The sequence below is a fragment of the Trichechus manatus genome, unplaced genomic scaffold (genome assembly GCF_000243295.1).
Source record: "Trichechus manatus latirostris isolate Lorelei unplaced genomic scaffold, TriManLat1.0 scaffold00114, whole genome shotgun sequence".
NCBI classification, from domain to species: Eukaryota; Metazoa; Chordata; class Mammalia; order Sirenia; family Trichechidae; genus Trichechus; species Trichechus manatus.
In genome coordinates this window covers 77,950-98,638 of record NW_004444050.1, presented here as the reverse complement: position 1 = coordinate 98,638, position 20,689 = coordinate 77,950, and the positions used below count along the sequence as shown (strand labels likewise).

The 20,689-nt window shown below is 39.8% G+C and overlaps 1 protein-coding gene across 2 annotated transcripts in view; it reads left to right on the top strand.

The window, feature by feature from the left end:
- The window catches only part of AMPH (amphiphysin), a 291,962-nt gene that overhangs the window by 243,901 nt on the left and 27,372 nt on the right, over positions 1–20,689 (top strand). The window contains exons 12-17 of one of the 2 annotated variants that reach the window (XM_004383949.1): positions 5,149–5,265; positions 8,903–8,926; positions 10,845–10,868; positions 13,541–13,573; positions 13,918–13,974; positions 19,056–19,181. In XM_004383949.1, the coding sequence (XP_004384006.1) occupies positions 5,149–5,265; positions 8,903–8,926; positions 10,845–10,868; positions 13,541–13,573; positions 13,918–13,974; positions 19,056–19,181 (381 nt within the window). The remainder of the gene's footprint in view (positions 1–5,148; positions 5,266–8,902; positions 8,927–10,844; positions 10,869–13,540; positions 13,574–13,917; positions 13,975–19,055; positions 19,182–20,689) is intronic. The other variant, XM_004383950.1, reaches the window with a different exon arrangement.

Genomic DNA, 20,689 nt, shown 5'->3' with positions numbered 1-20,689 from the left:
GCTGAGTTCTTTATCTCTTCATTTGATGTTCTAGGGTTTCAGGATTGTTGATTCTCTGTTTGGCTTAGTTTTTTGGATCTTTGCTGTGGAGGGACGGCGTGGTGCTTCTGCCTAGACCGCCATCTTGCCGGACTCTTAACGTTTATCTTTTTTGAAATGCAATTTTTGGTTTAGAGCTTTCTTCAGAGTCCCTGGGTGGCACAAATGTTTAGGTACTGGACTACTAACTGAAAGACTGGCAGTTCAAACCTACCCAGAGGTGCCTCTGAAGTAAGGCCTGGTGATCTGCTTCTGAAAGGTTGCAGCCTTGAAAACCCTATGGAGCAATTCTACTCTGCACACTTGGGGTCGCCATGAGTCAGAATCAACTTGATGGCAACTAGTAACAACAACAGAGCTTACTTCACTTACATATTAATATACCCGAATGGAAAAGTTTTAGACCATTTATAATTGCATCCCATTTAAGTCACCATTAAGAAGTTTTCATATTTAGCTGTTACATTGATGGCAGTGTGTAATTAGACATAATGAAGCATGGCAGGTCATAGCAGGCATCCAAGTTTGGGGATTAGATGCACCTGAATTTAATTGGTAGCTTTGCCATCTACTTGCTGCGTGGTCCTGTCCTAGTTAACTAAGGAATGTACTTCTCAGTTTCTTTTTCAGATGGTTGTTGTTTTGTTAATAATTATTATTGTTACCATAATCATTATGCCTGTGACGGGCAGTGAACTTTGCTTAAGTAATGTGGCCACAGACTATACTGTTCTCAACTCTTAGAAAGTAAAATCTTATTGTTACACTGGCTCCTTTTGATCACAAGGGCAACTAGGTTCTTCTGCATTGTGGGGAAAACAGTCAATACCAACAGCCCCAAATTCATGCCTTACTTATCAAAGGTTAATCATCTTCATTTACTTAGGTCAGGACATCATTGCAGTGTGTCTAGTGTGGAAACAAACATCTGTTTTTTAAATGTAGTATCATGTTCCTTGGGAATGCCAGACTGTAAATTCCTGACTACTTATTTCAGTAATTCATTTAATGAACCATACTAACATCCCATTTTTTTGATACATAATAGGTAACAATCAGGTGTCATATACTGAGATTTATAAATAGCTGGGTCAGTTGTTTCCCTAAAGTCATTAAAAATTAAATAACACTATAAGCCAGCTATTGCCATAATGCTGCTGCTTAAGAAATCACCCGAGAACTCAGTGGCTTATAATAAGTATTTATTTCTGTAAGTCTAGAGGTTGGCTGAGGGTCAGCTGATCTAGACTGAGTTCAGCTGAACTTGGCTCCAAGCTGCAGGTTGAGTCCAGATCTGCTGTATGTGTCTGTCATCCTCCTTGGACCAGTGGCTACCCAAGCATGTGCTTTTCATAGTAAATGGCAGAAATTAAAAAAAAAAATCAACCATGCAAGCGATTTAAAACTTTTGCTTGCTTCATGTTCATTAAGATCCATCGGCCAAATCATAATAAATGGTCAACTCCAACTCAAGAATGGGAAGTAAACTCCACCTATTGTGAGGCCACGGCACGGGTAGGAATATGCATTTATGTTCGCATTGCATACCTATACCGGAAGAGATCCAGTACCTTCAAATATGAATTTAGATATCCCCAGGAGAAGATATCTCATGAAGTTAGCATAGAACAATATTCTAATTGGTAATATTTTTCCATTGGATGATTTTCCTTCACTGTGATTTTGACATCTGTTCTCCTTTCTTAGGGCACATTCCAGGTTAAAATTCTAGACTTTTTGATGGTAAAACACCCCTTAAGATCAAGTTCCCAAAATGCTGAAGATTGTTGGGAACCACTAGATCTACATTAATGAAGATGTAATATAGGGAATAGGAAAAAATTAATTTTCTCTTGTGTTTAGGGAGATTACATCTCACTGTGTTTCAACATGTGATGACAGAGTTGTGAGGGCTTCCCTGCTTTTAAAAAGGAATACTACATGAATGTTGTTAGCTGCCGTCAAGCTAGCCCCTGACTCATGGCAACCCCATGCACAACAGGATTGGACTGTTGTGATCCATGGAGTTTTCATTCGCTGATTTTCATAAGTAGATTGCCAGGCCTTTCTTCCTAGTCTGTCTTAGACTGGAAGCTCTGCTGAAATCTGTTCAGCAACATAGCAACATGCAAGCCTCCACTGACAGAAAAGTGCTGGCTGTGCATGAAGTGCATTGACCAGGAATTGAACCTGGGTCTCTCTCATGGAAGGTGAGATCTCTTCGTTTTGCTCTTTTCATAGTTTTGTCAAAATACTCTTTGATAAGAGTGCTTTGAGGGATTACTCTCAAGGTTTAGTGAACAAAACCAAATAGAAATTGAGTCTGAAGAAGACAGTTACACCATTTTGAAGGCACCCAAATTGGTATATGGATATTTTATGACAGTAATCTTACAGTCAGATATATACGTTGTTATTAATAGTAATTAATAACATCAATAACTCCAAATTCTATTTTGAATATCTCCTGTATATTATGTACAGTGCATTTATTATCTTTATTACGTATGGTAATCCTGCTAGGTATTGTTGTTGTTAGAGGCCACTGAGTTGGTTCTAACTCATAGTGACCCCATGTGCAACAGAACAAAACACTACCCCGTCCTACACCATCCTCACAGTCATTGCTGTGTTTGAGCCTATTGTGGCAGCCACGGTGTCAGTCCATCTCGTTGAGAGTCTTCTTCCTCTCTTTCACTGACCCTCTACTTTACCAGGCGTGATGTCTTTCCCCAGGGACTGGTCACTCCTGATAACATGTCCAAAGTACGTGAGATGAAGTCTTGCCATCCTTACTTCTAAGGAGCGTTCTGGCTCTACTTCCAAGACAGATTTGTTCATTCTTCTGGCAGTCTGTGGTGTATTCAAATTCTTCGTCAACACTGTAATTCAAATTCATCAGTTCTTCGGTCTTCTTTATTCATTGTCCAGCTACTAGGTATTAGTACTCCCAATTTATACACAAAGAAACTGAGGCTCAAAGAAGCTGTATTAACTGCCCAAGGCCATCCAGCTAGCAAGCAGCGAAACTGGGATACAAACCTAGATATATCAAAATCAAAGTCTGAATATAACCCATTATAGTCCAATGCTGCCTTTCAGCTCGATCTCTAAAATCTCATTTGAGCTTTATGAGGGGATTAACTCATTGGGCTCATAAAGTAATTGATGGACACATTTTTGTGACCTAAATTTTTATGAAGAGCTCGACCACTGTGTGTCTTTCAGAATTCCTTTGCAGGCCCTCCGTCCCCTGTGGGATGAGGGTCTCAGTGGCAGTCTGGACAAACTTTGAGTTGGAGGGGCCTGACTACAGTCCTGCCTCCCCTGTGTTCCAGCTGGGGGACCCGGGGCGATAGACAACCCCCCTCAGCCCCGTTCTCCAATCCCTTATGGAGGAAATGGTGCCATCTGCCCTTAGGTTTAACATAAGGAATAAATCAGACAGTACAGATAAAATGCAGTTTGGGGAATACGGTAAAGTAAATGCTTTAAAGGCAATAGTAGGTGGTCATAATTAGACTGCACTCAAGTGCATTCTTACGAGTTAACATTGATATGTGTAAAGCTATTAGACTAGTGCCTAAGTGTAGTGTGTTAGCCAAATTAAAAACAATATAATCTGTACTGATATAAAATTTGGTGAAAAATGAGCCTTTTGGAATAGGGGCCAAGGGAGTCAGTTGATAATTTTGTGATTTTTTAAAGAAAGAAAGGATCTCAAGAGAGCATTATCCTTGCAAAATTTAAATATATATGTATATATATATATATGTGAGGAGTAATAGAAAAGTCAAGACCTGTAACATGATATATAAGCAGTTTCCCTTCTGCAGTGAATGTGGATATACTAAAAAGAGTAGTATCTGTTATGTCCCCAAGGTTTTCATACATTTTTAATTCTTTTTTACATTTATGCCTAAGATCAAATATTAATTAAAATAACTCCTGTTCTTTAAAGTCTTTATCTAAACTTTTTTATTCTTATATAATACTTCACTAGTTGGAACCCTGGTGGTGCAGTAGTTAAGCATTTGGTTGCTAACCAAAAGGTCGGCCGTCCGAATCCACCAGCCGCTCCCTGGAAACCTATGGCGAAGTTCTGTCTGCTCTGTCCTACAGGGTCACTATGAGTCAGAATCAACTTGATGGCAATGAGTTTATCCTAATTAGTAACTTTTTAATTTCTAGGCAACAGATGGTCAGAAATGAAGCTTATATAAAATACCAAACACGTGTACCTCAGATTGTATGAAACTGACCTCACATCTCTTCACTGTGTATACTTTATGGAAACTTTGTCACAGCTCTGCCCCTTGCTATGTCACTTGAGCCTCGGTTAGGCCAACTTCAAGCCCATGTTATCTTCCTAAATCATAATACCCCAAGTAAATGGATGAATGTTAATTTTCAGTATTATAGTTTTTTTTTTTTATTATAATAGCAGGATTTTCTGTGTCTTATTGGGCTGACCTCTCTAATCCAAGCATGTCATTAGCCTGGGGCCCATTTTTCAGTGAACATTGGAGAACACGGCTCTCTGTCTTCTGCCCTCCCTCCTTTCTTTGCTCCCTCCATCATATACACATACACACAGCTGAGACAAACAATATTGTGGATCAAGAGTGGATCATATGATAATTAAATCAAGATAGTCTGCTGCAGGAGGAATCAGGTCAGCAGTGGACAATGATTGTTTCCTTAGCTTACTGTAATGCGTCCAAGTCTTAGTCCACTTTGTCTATCTGGTCACCTGAGCCCTCGGAGCTAACAGAGAAAGAGATTCTTTGGATCTTGGTGGAGTTAGGGAACATCTCTCGGACATTCTCTTTGTTGCCTGGACTTAGAGCAGGACAAAGGACAAGAACTGGAGTCTGGGACATGCCCCAGGGCAACAAAGCTGTACTTGGCCAGAGCTGACTATTTCCCCTCTCACCACATTTAGCTGAGCAACTCTGGTGGCACTCGGATGTGCCACCTAAATGGTAAACTATCAGGTATGTCTGGGAGATACTGAATGATGGTATTAGAGAGATTATACATGGGCTATATCATGAGCTCTTATCAGAGTCAAGCTGATGCATATTTTGTTTTGCTTTGTTTTAACAGAATGAAGTCCCTGAAGTGAAGAAAGAGGAGACTTTGCTAGATCTGGACTTTGACCCGTTCAAGCCTGAGGCAGCATCCGTGGGTTCTGTTGGTGTGACCCACTCACCCATGTCTCAGGTATCAAGTGTTTCTTTTCCATGTCTGGGGATGATATTTTGTGAATCTTAAATAAGCTCAGTAAGATAATGGATGCATCTTTCAGTGATCACTCTCCCTTTCAAATGACTTTTATCTATTTTACTTCTTAGATGACTAATGGGAGTAGAAAGAGGATGATATTAATATCAATTCATCTAACCTTCCCCTCTACCATTAGCTTTCTCTTCCCATAGAGCTGGGTAACCAACCATATACAAAGTAATTATTAATCATGCTCCCTTTCATGCTCAGAAGTATCCAGGTTTGGCTGATACAGTTTATGCCTGCCCTGAATAAAGCTCTTTCTTTTGGCTTTGGGTTTCATCTTCTTACTATTTTCTCTACTTTGCCTCCTCACACCATGCAAATTAAGGCATGTTTGAAATAACCATGAGATTAAGCCCTGGAAGAACTGTTTTTCAGCCTTGATAGTTTTTAACTTGATGTCCTCAGCCTCCACACTGCAGCAGCTTCCCTCTTTTGATCTGGATTATGGCTTGATGTAGAGTTGGCGTTACCTACCCAAGCTTATCCTTGCTTATCACTTCCTAAGTCTCAACATTTCTCCCATTGCAAAAGTTATTGCAATAGCATTCTCTGTCAGAGGGATACTGGTGGTGTGTGCTGCAATGACCTGTGGGTAGTTCCTCTGGAGTATAGTTAATTTACAGTTATCCATGCGAATGGAAGGGAATTAACTAATAATTTTGACTAAAGAGTCATTGTTTATATCAGTATTTTGGATATATTTGGGAACTTACATTTGAATTTGGGCAAATCCAAAGATGCAAGAGTATACTTCAAATTAATGAAGGTATATCAAAAAACTCAACTTAGGATATAACACCCAGCTCAATTCCCTTTTCTTAAAGCCTTCTTGATAACATCCCAGTAAACCACTGGGGAACAGACAGCTCATTATGAATCTCAATAAATAAGGCTTCTCTCTAATCTGTGCTTTGTTCCAGAATGCGATTGGATTTCTAAAGGCCTCCCTATTATGCAATAGGAATAGTAAAAGTGTAAAATGTCACCAAAACAGGAAATTAAGTAGACCAGGTACTAGCCTTAAAGGTGCTTTGCAAAAAAATGAATCTCTTAGATGCATATTTCAGGCAACTCTATCTGTTAACTCCTTTCTGTGAGATTTTTGATGTACCTTAGAGTATTAAAGGCTCTAAGAAGTCCTGCATTAAAATTTTTTTTAGGTTTATTTAACTTAGAGTTTCCCAAACAGTGAAATCTATTTTAATGAAAATCTTCTTATCATTCACTGAAAATAGTGTTCTCTAAAACATATTTTTGGGAAATGCCAAAGTAGTAATTGCCAGCGAGTTGAGAGACCTGCCTTAATAGCCACGAAAAATAGAAAATGAATGTACATCTAACTCGGTATACTTCCTTCTCAGAGCTTTCTCATTTTATAGACTACCAGCAGAAATCCTGGAACTTCCTCTGCTTACTTTCTGCTACTTTAGTGGCAGAAAAAAAGTTTTCATGGTGGATGCTCTGATGTCTAAGGGTGAGAATCAACAGCAGTTCTGTCTGTAAACTTGAATCAAGAGAGAAGCCTTTTTTATGTCAATTCACGATTAACCCATAAATCAAGGAATTTGTGTGGACTTAGGGCTAAGGCATTCTTTTACAATTTTTTATTTTCTAAGCAATGTTGGTTGAATCTTCAAATGTCTCAGTTCTGAAGAAAATGAGTTACTGCAGTTAGGGAAAGCTGTACTCACCCCTGTGATCTTCCCTTGGGGCCAGGTAATAAACTACTCCGGCTTCTCAGTGGCTGTAACTGAGCTGCCTCACTGCAGAGTCACCTGCAGTTCAGCTCTAATCACATCTCTCGTGCTGAGAAGAAGCGTCTTAGGCCAAGTTGACAGAGAAGCACGATGCATTAGGTTCTGCTGGCCTTCTTCCCCTTCATTCACAGGGATCTCCCTTACCCATCACTTGACCTCATGTTTTAAATTGATGTTCTTCCTGCGGGTGGAACACTTTATCTTGTGATCTCTGCAGTCTGTCCACACAAGCTAGCTCATCCTTTCGCGATGCTGAGCGTTGATAAATATGATGTCTCACATGGCTGCCTTTCTTTGGAGAATCCATTGGTGCCGCCTGCATTATGTGGAGATGTGTAGTGGCTTTTTTGATCTGTGATTCTTAAGGAATATGAAGCAAAGAAACATAAACCATCTGGATGTTTAGAAAATGCATATTAGATGCAGAAGAAGCTCCTAAAATTGTAGCTTTCAATAGAGCTTTCCACTCTCCTTTCTCAGTCATTTCATGAGTGGGTGTTATCCAGGAGACCACCAAGCTGTACAGAGATGCAGGGCAGACGTGCAGTGCAGTTAGAGCCAGTGCAGATCCAGTGGGTGATATCAGTTAGAACCTTAGGGCCCGCATTCTCTCCTACAGAATCCACATAAGAGGAGATGTGTTATCTGATCTGGAAACTGTTGTAACAGTCATATTTGTAAGAAGGGAGTGCCAGAGTCTATAGCTTGTTGTTTACATTTACTGCATCAACGTAAGTGCATAAACATGAATCCGGTCTAGTCACAAGGACATAGGTAGAAAAGGATGTGGCTTTAGCAGGAATTCTTAATCACAAAGGAAGTAAGAAAGAGAGGTTGCCCCCACTCTTCCCACACACAGTGGAAGCCGTTTGAACCATCTGGATTCATTCTCCAGGATCAGTAAGTTTCATAATTAAAATGCCAGTAGTAAGTCTAATTCATCTATGTGTGTTAGGGGGCATCCTGCTAATTTGCATGATTAGCAATTAATTGAGCTGTGTGTTATATTTTGACATATTGAGGAACTACTCTTCCAGGGTATATTTACCAGCAAACTAGTTGTAATACGTCCTCGTGGTCCTCATCCTGAATGCGTGTGTGGGTGTGTGCACACATGCCTGAGGAGGTGGATAGCGTCAACAATGATTAGGATCTGCATTTCCTCAAAGAAGACGTTATAAGCTCTGATATCTGGACACCTTTCTTACTTCATTCTAATGGGGTGTGTAGGTGTGTGTGTGTTAAAGTAGCCTCATTCATTGTGTTATAAATATAGTTATCCATTTGTATAAGGAAAGGTTGATTAACTAGAAGCAGTCTATTCAATATGTTAGCCACTAGCCACATTGTATATTTAAATTTAAATTAAGTAAAATTATGCAAAATAAAACCTTAGTTCTTCAGTTATACTATCATATTTCAAATGCTCACTAGCCACATAGGGCTAAAAAAACCCAAACAAATCAAACCCATTGCCGTCGAGTCAGTTCAGACTCATAGCAACCCTATAAGACAGAGTAGAACTGCCCCATAGTATTTCCAAGGAGCGGCTGGTGGATTCTAACTGCCAACCTTTTGGTTAACAGCCGAGCTCTCAACCACTGCGCCACCAGGGCTCCCACATGTGGCTAGTGGCTACCATATTGGACAACACAGATATGGAATGTTTTTATCATGAAAGAAAGTTCTATTGAACAGTGCTGGACTAAACTTTTAGAGAGTGTTCACGATTTTATTTCAAGGACTTTTTATCACCTCAGATTTTTTTTTTTGGGTTTTGTATACCTAACAGTATTTTTGTTTGTTTTCAGACATTGCCCTGGGACCTATGGACGGTAAGAGCACTAAGAACTATGCATTTTGATGCTTCTGGATCCCTAGAAATTTGGTAACCCTTGTTACATTTTTAATGATAATTATTATCCTAGAACAATCATCAGGCCCTTGCAGGTTCCTGGCATTACTAGAATCTGGAAACTGATGAAGAAAAGAGTGCTAATGGGCCAGGTTTCTGGATGGCCAACTGTCAAGAGTTTGGTATTATGAGCCTTTATGCTTGTTCCTGTGGTTATTGGTGGCTAGAGGAGATGTTGAGTGTGAAAGGCATGTGCATATGTTGTTTTTACGAAAAATGTGGACGAGAAAATATAAGGAATGGGCAATTCTGCACACGAAACAAGTAATTTTTTTCATTATTATATTAAAAAAAACTTCATCGGTTAAAATTTAAGCTTTACAGTCAGACAGCCCTGGGTTTGCCAGGTTCTACTACTTATAACCTTGTGACTTTGAGCAATTTGTAAAACTTCTCTAAGCCTCAGTTTTTCTCATCTGGAAAATAAAGGTAAAGACACCTACCTCATATGGTTGAGTGAGGAATAAATAAGGTAATGTTTGTAAAACATTTAACTCAATGTCTTGCATATATTAATAAAAGGTAGATGTTATTACTGTTATTTGTTCAGCTAATCTGATGTGCAAGGATGAGTACTTCCAGAATTTAGATTTGGGAAAGAGACACATCTCCTATGATACTAAGAGATGGACTACACCCATAAAGAGCCACACATCCCTTGGGGTAGGACCTTTGCCTGCCCTGTTTTAGAAAAGCCCTGGATTGTGGTCTTGAGAACCCAACTTGTTTCATCTTTTCTTCTTTCTTTGTGAGACAGCAACAGGAAAGTTTGGTAGATCTAGTTATTTGTGGGCCTGGTGTTTGGAAGTAACATTGCTGCTTTCTCCCCTTAAAACGGAATGGTGACTGTCCCCTTCCCATCATAGGAATAGGTTTATACTACACTACTTAGCATCCTTGGAGCATCAAGAAAAGCTCTTAAACAGTGTTGGTTGACAATGCCAATGACTAAGTGATATCATTTATAGTGAGTTGTTTCTACTTGTGTATTCATAAAAAGGGATGCATGAGTTGACATGCAGGACATTTGGAGTCAATCTTCAATGCTGTGTATTCTTGGAGATTAAGAGAACGATGCTAATTTCCCATACCTCCAATATTTCATATCTTTAGCTAGAGTTATAACACATTTCCCTTCCCCAGCTGAGGAGTGTATAGTGAGGGTGAGGGTATCATCTAGGAGACAGAGCTTTGACTATTTCCAAGGACAGACCTGCTAGGAATGATAAAAATAGCAAGATTGCAAATGATGGCTCTCTGGATATAATCACTCATAGTTATTAATCCTCTCAGTTTCCCAGTGGTTTTTCCTTGTGTGCAGAAAATGGCTTTTGAGTTTTGGGTAGAACACCAGGGGAAGCCTCTAGGCAGTCAGAGTGGTTAACAGCAGATCATTCTCCATCCAGGCACCTACCTCAAGGGCAGAACCAAGTGTGAGATGAGTCTTGTGAAGACCTTAGTCAGATATTGTGTCAGAGTGTATGATGTCTTGTAATTTTGTGGCCTTCTGGTGCTCTTAGGCTTGTTTATTTATTGGAAACTTTGCATTTAAGTCTGCTGAAGAAGAATTGATAAACTAACCATAAAACATCCTTATTGATGCTAGGAAATAAATGACAGAGGCTTTCTTTGTGTTTCATTTGTACGTATTCCATAGTAGTAGCATTGGTGCAAAACTCATTCATATCGCAAAATGAGTTATTGGGTTTAAAATTTAACACCAAGATAGTAAAAAGCCACAGCCTTCAGCAGAATGCTCACTGTGGACATCGGGGGAATTTAATGTGCCAGTTAATTTTCTTCTTTTGTCTTTTTTTTTTTTTTTTAAACCCATACAGACAAGCACTGATTTTGTACAACCGGTAGGTAAATTTCCAGAAAATTCTGGATTTTTTTTTTTAAGTTAATATACTTTATATACATGATATATTATTGAGAATGAGCTATTTCTCATGACGTTGCTTGTCACAGACTTAACCTTAAGCCAATTAATTTAACCCCTTTCTAGTTTTGTTTAACTGGAGCTACCCTACTAAAGAGCTTTATGTTTCTCATCAAATCTTACCATGATCTATTTCATCTTATTATTATTATTATTTTTTTCCTTTGTTCTTTTGCGTACTCTAAAGACTGACTCTTCAAAAAGTCTTTCCCTGTGTAACCTGATCATGGAGGAAACTCCAGACAGTGGTTTGGCTGAAGAAATTCAAAGATCTCAAATTGACCTGGGTGCATTTACTTGGGGCCCTGATGCTAGTACAGACAGTGTCAGCCAGGAAATCACCCAAGGCAGGTCTCAGAAAGACTCTGCATATCTCTCTGAAGCAGATCAAAGCATGAGATTATCAACAGGAGACCTTTCTTCTGCTCACTGGCCTACTGTAGCTGAGCAGGGTGAGCGTGTCCCGGGGCCAGCCCCACCAGGAGGAGATGAACAGCTGCCCCCAGAGCCTGAGCCTCAGGCTGGGTTTTCCATAGATGCTTGTATGGAGTTGGAACAGCTTTATGAATCTTCACTCGAGCCAGAGATGCCAGTCATGGAAACTAGGAATCTGTTCAAAGAAAATCATGAAGAAGTTAAAAAGGCAGAAGAAGAGGAAGAGAAACAGAAGATAGAAGATTCTGTGTGGGCAGGTGTGGAGACATGTGAAAAGGTAGACATTAGAACTAGTGATATCAAGGCACTAGAAACTACAGAGGAATTTGAGGAGAAAGCTTGTGAAAACAGAGGAAACAGGGTAATAGATCTTTTTGAGACAATAGAAAAGCAAGACCAAGGGTACTTAAAAATAATTGAAAATAACAGAGACCAAGGACTAGATGATAGGATTCCAGTAGTAATAAATAATTGTGAAATTATAGAGGGTTCTGGAGTTAAACCTTCCAGTCATACAGATATCTTGAATCCGCCTCTCCAGACTGACTCTGTCTCTAATATTAAAGATAACAGCCCTGAAGGATGGACTTTAGCTAGAAAAGACATAAAGAAAAATTTAATAGACCATGTTAACCATGATATAATATATCACACAGCACAGGGCACTGCCGATACTGAAGAAATTCAGTGTGAGTCTGTGTTATATGCTTTTGGAGGTGGCAATGATGAAAATCAGGCTGTAGTTTTATCAGTAAAACGTGAAGTGGCAGCTCAGTCTAGGACCGACCTTAATTCTTCTCTTGGAACTAATGCAAACAGATGGGACTGGTGTTCATGTAAGGCAGAAGATTCATTAATAGAGAGGTCTGAGAGTACAGTGACTGGGAACTGTAGTCATACTGTTAGCTTGCCAGGAATTGCAGAGACAGACTCTGGAGGAAAAGCTCCAGGTCAAATCTGGCAGCAAAGCTTGGATTTAGCAGTGAATAATAAGGATATATTTGGATTCTCTAGTCTACCAGATGGCCAAGCCAGTGGATTTGCCAGTTGCCCAGATTCTTTTAACCACTGGTCTCTTAGAGATATAGTAAGCTTAGATAACTGCTGGGAACATTTAGACATAGTTGAGAACAAGAAAGAGCTGGAGGTGGACTTAATAGCAGATGTATGTGGGGAGCAAGACATTTCTAGCTGCTGGGAACAAAGCCGAGAGATAGCTAGACCATTGGTTCTGGGAACCTCCTGGAATACTAGCCCTGAGAGTTCCTCTAGACTCCAAGACAATGACACCAACAATGCAGATTTATCTGAAGACGAAATTGCTAACCAAAGATATGGATTGTTGTACCAAGAAATAGAGACTCATAAAGACGAGGTACCTACCCCAGTATGTAGCATAGACTAGCCAAAGACTTCTGTAGGTTCTGTTTTTCCTAATGTCTCTCACATACTTCATTATCCATCACCTATCTTCTCTGAAGCCTGCTTGATCCCCTTAACAGAATGGCATGTACCTCTTGATATCTGTGCAAACCAAACACAAATAGATTGACCAAAAAGAAAAAAGAAAAAAAAGGATGATTGTGTTAGGAACTAATGAAATCTATTTTACCCTCCCATGACTGAGTTTATTCTTCCTACTTTCATTTTTACTGTTCAAGCAATAAAACTATGCTAAACCAAGAGCAGAACAGAGTAATTTACTGTGCTTCTAGTGGTTCCACTCCAGTAAAACCATATGAAATGTTTCTATCGAGGCCCACTGAAACTGTGGAATCTCATCCTCGCTGTTCTGAATAGAGATGGGTGATAGAAGTACTGGAAAAGCTTCTAAAATTCTATCAGTGGCCTGAGAAAAAAGAGCTGTTTAACCTCTCATAATTCTTCTCGTGTATCATTGAAGAAGTGGGTTTTAAATAACACTGAACCACATACCAGCAATAATTACAAAATAATCCCCCTCTTTTTTTTTTGGTCAGACTATTTATAATAATACAGTGTGGCTTTTTGCATTTCCTAAGCACTTTTGCTCACAGCAGCCTTTTGTATTATTTTAAATTTGTGGTGGTCTTTACTTTCCAGTTTGTCTAATGAGCATTTACTTACCTTGCGAAAGTGATGAAGAAATAACACACTCTGATTTCCATTTCTGTTTAGGTCTCTGGTGGTTCATTTAATGGATTTACCCAGGTAAGAAATCAATTTGCTGGCAAGACCTCTCTGCTGAGAATGATGGGATTTTTTAAAACATGGGCCACTGTGCCACTGGTATGGCATAGTGATTAAGAGTATAGCATATATCCTGACCCCACAACTACAAGTTGAGTAATGGAGACAGTAATAGTAACAACACTGTAGGGTAATTATCAAGATCGAATGAGCACTTAGCCCGGTAGCCTAGCACATATTAAGTTCTCCATGAATGTAGTTAGCTATTATTAATATTATTAGCTACATCATGAGTTCCTATTTTTTAACAAAATAGCTAGGACATTAAATAATTTGTAATCTTCTATTTTCTTCCTAATTTCCAGCCCCAGGATACATCATTATTCACAGTACAGACAGACCAGAGTATGATCTCTAACGTGGTAAGTTGATTTTGATTGGTGTTTTTGGGATGCTGTTAACTACCACTGCATGTTGTGAAGTAAGCTGATCATTCTAGGTTATCTAGGACTTGAATATCCAGAATGTGGTTATTCTAGCTCCCTCTTTTCTAGAAAACAGAGGGGAAGCTTCTGTAAAATCTCCTTGTGACCTCTGACTTTGGTTGGTTGTATTTATAAAGGCACCATGATCCCAGCAACAACCAAGATCTAAATATTGGAATATGGTAAATCCACCAAGGACATGGATATCTCCATGTTGCTAATGGTTAATGCACACAGCCGCTAACTGAAAGGTGGGTGGTTTGAGTCCACCCAAAGCACCTCGGAAAAAAGGCTTTGTAATCTACTTCCCAAAAATCAGCCATTGCAAACCCTGTGGAGCACAGTTCTACTCTGACACACATGAGGTCACCATGAGTTGGAATTGACTCCATGGCAACTTGTTTATAAGTTAAACTACAGGATTGAAAATTAAGTTGCCTCAAGAATTCCTGCCTCACAATAGATGCTTGCTTTTTCTTGAACCTGAAGTTACCTCATTTCTCATCACATAACTTGTTTTTGTGAGTTATAGAAAGAATTAATGCAGAGTGCAAGTCAGAATCGACTAGATGGCAATGGGTTTTTTTTTTTTTTACGGCGTAGAGACATTAAACCAAACCAGTTGCCATCGAGTTGACGCTGACTCATAGCGACCCATGTGTTTCAGATTAAGACTGTGCTCCATAGGGTTTTCAATGGTTGTGCTCTTTCAGAGTTAGATCACTAGGCCTTTCTTCCAAGTCACCTCAAGGGTGGATTTGGGCTGCCAACCTTTCAGTTAATAGCCAAGAGCTTAACTATTTGTGCCACCCAGGGACTCCTGTAAAGACATTAGCAGAGCATAAAATAATACATGTGACACCTAATTTGCTGATGAGAAGAGAGAACAACTTAGCTAGGGGATGAGAAGGAAGCGCAGAGTTACTCTTGGTGTTAGAGGAGGTCCTTACAAGATCAGCGTTGTTATCATGGGGATCTTTTTAGCAGCACTTTTCTAGTAAAGTTGAATGAAGAGACCTTAAGCAAAGTCACCTGGGAGGTTGTCAGTGATACACTACTGAGGATTTTGGCTCTTCGGGGGTTAGTTCATGACAGTTATTTGCAGCTCACTGGTTTTCCCAAGAGGATAGTATATGATGATCCCAGCTCCTGACTTTCACATTGGAAGCTGTTGGCCCTGAATTAATGAAGAGAATGAAATGATTTGTCTTTGCCTTGAGGTCAGATGGGTTTAAGTGGATGGAATTTTTCTTTTTAGATATTTTCTTTCTAAGTCAAGAATTCTGTTTTGGGAAGTTTGTCTTCAAGGTTAATTTGATATTTTTGCAAAGGCTGGTGTGTCTCTAATACCTTGTGAACAGATTGTTGTACTTCTGCCTTTTGAGTAACAAGGTGAAAGGCAGAGTCTGCATGGCCTTCAAATAAAGATTTAAATGGATAAAATACACATTTTATTAATGTTAATAATGGAGCCAGAGAGACTCGTTCTTCACTTTCAGTAGTGTTCCTCAGCCTGGGTGATGAAGATAAGGGTTATACTCGTGCTAGAGGATGAGTTTTAATTATCAATTGTAAATGGGTTAAGAAAAATTGAGGAATACTCATATAAAAGGAAAGGCAACTGGTCATAATTAACTAAACTCACACCTATCATTTAACAATCCAGGCATAGGAGCCAATGGTTTTTAAATTCCTCTGAACATCCCTTCTGCCCCCACAGCTGGTTCTAGTAGCTTCCTTGCCTGTCCTCCTCTTCCCTTGTTTGATATGTATTCTCTGAAACAGACGTCTTTCACCATCTTTCTATTTGGGAACTTAGCTTTATTATGTCCAGCATTAAAAGGCTGCTAACATTGGCTCTGGTCTATGAGGAACTAGGAAATCACTGTGAACCTGCATCTCTAGGTGAGTGGTGGTTATATGTGACCTTCCCAGGAGCAGGAAACCTTCCTGGCATTTGGCTGATTGAAAGTTCTGAGCAAAGTGGAGGTTGAAGTCAGTGGTCAGCTGCACATCTCCCCCGCCTGCATCTTGTGGCTCCAGAGGACATCTCTTGAATATAAGTTACACCCTTTGGAATCTACAAATACTTTGCCCAGGACTCAGAGTTGCCTCCATGGCCCTTTGTAGTTTTCATTACTGAGTTCTCCCAAGGTTAAAGAAGAAGGACTACAAGGCAAATACCATATTGGGATGTGACTAGACCCTTAACCCTACTCTCCCAACCCATCTCCTCTTCCTCTGCACTGACTTACCTTCATTGTATCGAAGAGGATACTGGAAAATGTACTTGCCGGCTATACTACTCTTTTTTGCTCTGAAGGAAGAATTCCATTTCTGAGTCTCAGAATCAAACTACTGTGGCATCCTGTTGCCACCAAATAAATGTAAATAATATGTCTCTCCTATGAGTGTACAATGATTGCTACTCAAGCAAACAATAGGATATCATTACTTGTGCTCCATGGTATGCTATGGTATAAACCCATTTGCAGCATCTGTCTAGGAAGGCATCTTGTAGGGAAAAAAAATGGTTGAAGCAGGGCACAATTTTGACAGGGTTATTTTAGACCTCTCCGGGAGATGTTGCTCACAGTTTTTCTTTGTTTTTTCACTCTATCTTGACAAAATGTTTATAATTTTACACTATCCTAAAAGGAATAGAAGGGTTACTTCAGTTTCTAAATTTGAGTTGCTGATTCTATGGACAATCCTGCTATCGTGGTTCATCCTTCCTCATCACTCAGTGAGTTATACTTACTCCCCAGGAATTTAAGTCAGTTGTTGCAGTGCTACATTGTAATATCGGGTGTGATGACATGTGGGGACATACCCAGTCCTGCCTCCTCTTTACATCATAATGCCGATTTCAAATGTTCAGCAAGGAAATGCAAGTATACTCATTTATGAAATCATCCTAGGTATTCTTGCCTTATATAAAACTTCAAAATTTCTTTGGACTTTCAAGAAACACAGACTCTGATGCGGATGTTTTCTTCATTTTAAGTTGTCTTTGCATTTTTTTATGTACAGCAATGTGTTTATTTGACTCACGTTTTGAAGCTTCTTTTGGTTTCTCATACGGCTTCAGACGTCTGCAGTGCAGGTTCAGCTCGCAGGGGACAGCATCTGATGACAGATTTCTTGGTGGTTTGTCAAATTAGCCTTCGCGTCCTCCATTGTGCAGGTCATTTGAGATCGGGCTTTTATAGCAAGTCACCTTGACTTCCCCGAAAGGTATGGTCACACCATGAGAGCTTACAGTACTAGTCTGCTGCTCTGAATACTTGTTCCATCATGAAGATTATTCTTTTTGAACAATAAAAGTGAAGTCTTCTCCCATAATGGACTCCTAAAGTCATATTGGAGTGAATTTTATTGCATTCTTTTTTTAAAATTGTGTCAGACTACCTCTTAAAGGTTATAAAAGCCCATAAAAATATCAAATTTCTTTGCGCACTTGTCTACCAAACTGTCTTCTCATTTCATGATGTCCTTCGAAAAGAAGGGTGGTGTGATCATGGCATGCATCACAATGAAGGGTTTGGTGGGGGCACAAGACAAATATATTGTATATTTATCCAATGCTAGACTTTTATTATCTGTAATTTCAGTGTAACTTTTCGATCACTTCTCTATGGAGATTGTCACGCGCATTGACTTAGGTGCACGTACAGAAGTAATACAGGTGTCTTGTGGTTGCTTTGGAGCTCTGGTGGCTCAGTGGTTAAAAAGTCAGCTGCTAACCAAAAGGTCAGCAATTAGAATCCACCAGCTGCTCCTTGGAAACCCTTTGGAGCAGCTCTATTCTGTCCGATAAGGCGGCTATGAGTCGAAATTGACTCTACAGAAGTGGGGTTTTTTTTGTTTGTTTTGTTTTGGTTGCTTATGCTGAGAGTCTGGTAGAAGCTAATAATTTCTCCAAAGTGTTAATCAAAGACTTCTTACTCTTCTGGCAAAACACTTTTTAACTTTTTTTATAGTTCATCAAGTGTTCTGATGGGAAGGGATTTTTGATGAGCCCTCTAGTGTCCACCCATTTAATGAAACAATCATGCTAAACAAATATGCTGATTTATAGTAACACAAATGGGGAAAAGGGGAACATTCTCAGTAGCTTTGATGACATATATTAACTGTGATGTTTTTAATGGACTGTGGTTGCTTTGTTATTCCTAACTTTAAAATGAAAATGGTCTTGTGCTAAGAGATTCTAGAGACCTTATTTAGCATATAATTGGAATCAGGATGATGTCTCTGTGTAGAGAGGTCACAGTAAAACGAAAAGACCTTTCTCATGCCCACACAATTAGAAGGGTGATATAACAGAGAATTCTGCCCCGTGGCTTCTTAAAGAATTAGTTGATTATATGAAGTAAACTGATTGCTCAGGATTTTGTCGGAGGAAGAAGGGGAATGGGGGACTGAATTGGAAATTACAACAAGGCAGTAGTGATAGCGGTGGCTGCTTTCCGGGTAGCTGGGCCTGTTCCTCCCAGCCTTGGAAGTGACCTAGTAGCTCCATAGTGACTAACTAATGCAAATGAATTCATTTTAATTTGAAAATTGGCTGACTCCTTGATATTTTGGTGCTGTACATATCAACAGATCTGGGAGGTCCCAGAACTGTGTGCTCATGGTCGCTTCCTCATTCCTTCCAAGTGGCATGTGTGGGAGCTCCTAGGATCTCTCTCTCTCTCTGCTAAATAGGGAAGTGAGTGGTCAGAATGATGCAAGTGAGTAAAATGGTAGCCCAGTGGTAAGTCTTTGCCTAACTTCGAGGGAAATGACCGTTCTTGACGATGGTAAAACAAGAGGCTTAATTAGAGTCCATCTCCAGACTTTTCAATTCTATAAAGGCCCATGATGCCAATAGTGGGAATTTTTTTTTACTGGCACAGATGTAATGAAGCTAGTTACCTATGGGATGACAAATGCAATCTGAATTGTCCAGTATTCTGTAGTATTCTCTGTTCACATGTTGAATCTTTTTCCTCTAACCCCCAAAACAAACAAAGGCTGAATCTGAACAGGCTCCACCCACAGAGCCGAAAGCAGAGGAGCCCCCTGCTGCTGCTACTCCAGCTGTTGGACTGGAACCTGGACTGAACACTCAGGCTGAGGAGCCAGTGGAGGAGGCAGTGGTGAGCGCCACCTCCCTTCCATCTTCCATCTGCCTCTCCTGCCGCAGCCATGCTCATCCCATCATCTCATTTACCCCTTCTCATCCATGCCTTATGGGGCCAAACCAGCTCCATGTCTGCTAGGGCTCCCCAGATTCAAATAGCCTTGTATCCTTGACAATGAAACTCTATTTCTTTTATTTTTTAAAAGGAAGAGATCCAGAAAACTGATCTGATGATATAGAAAAACTGCCATGTAGCCACAGGCTTGGCTCTCTGAAAAGGTTACCTTTTTTTTAATCCTCACATCAGTTCTTTTTTTAAAAAATTATATTGTGTTTTAGGTGAGAGGTTACAGTGAAAATTAGTTTTTTTTTTAAATTTTTTTATTGTACTTTAGATGAAGGTTTATAGAACAAACTAACTTCTCATTAAACAGTTAGTACATCTTTTGTTTTATGACATTGGTTAACAACCCCGTGACATGTCAATGCTTTCACTTCTTGACCTTGGGTTTCCTATTACCAGCTTTCCTGTCCCTTCCTGCCTTCTAGTCCTTGCTGCTGGGCTGGTGTGCACCTTTCTTCTCGTTTTGTCCTATGGGCCTGTCTAATCTTGGCTAAAAGGTGAACCTTTAGAGTGACTTTATTACTGAGCTAAAAGGGTGTCCGGGGGCCATACTCTCACCGTTTCTCCAGTCTCTGTCAGACCAGTAAGTCTGGTGTTTTTTTTTGAGTTGGAATTTTGTTCTATATTTTCCTCCAGCTCTGTCTGGGACCCTCTACTGTGATCTCTGTCAGGGCAGTCAGTGGTGGTAGCTGGGCACCATCTAGTTGTACTGGACTCAGTCTGGTGGAGGCTGTGGTAGTTGTGGTCCATTGGTCCTTTGGCCTAATCTTTCCCTTGTGTCTTTAGTTTTCTTCATTTTCCCTTGCTCCTGAAGGAGTGAGACCAGTGGAATATCTTAGATGGCCGCTTACAGGCCTTTTAGACCCCAGATGCTACTTACCAAAGTAGAATGTAGAATATTTTCTTTATAAATTATGTTATGCCAGTTGAGCTAGATGTTCCCTGAGGTCATGGTCCCTACTGCCCTCAGCCCTGTAATTAGGTCTCTGAGGGAGTTTGGATTTGTCCATGGAGCTTCCATGACCTTACCTTGAACAAGTTGTGCTGGCTTCTCCAGTATTGTGTACTGTCTTACCCTTCACCAAACTTACTGCTTAACTATTGTCTGTTGAGTGTTTTTGTACCCCGACTCCTCCCCTTTCTTGTAACCTTGTTTCTTTTTGTGTTTAAACCTTTTCATGAGTTTTTATAGTAGTGGTCTCATACAATATTAGTCCTTTTGTGATTGACTTGTTTCACTCAGCATAATGCCCTCCAGATTCATCTATGTTGTGAGATACTTTGCAGATTCACCATTCTTTACTGTTGTGTAATACTCCATTGTGTGTATGTACCATAGTTTGTTTATCCATTCATCTGTTGATGGGCATCTAGGTTGTTTCCATCTTTTTGCTATTGTG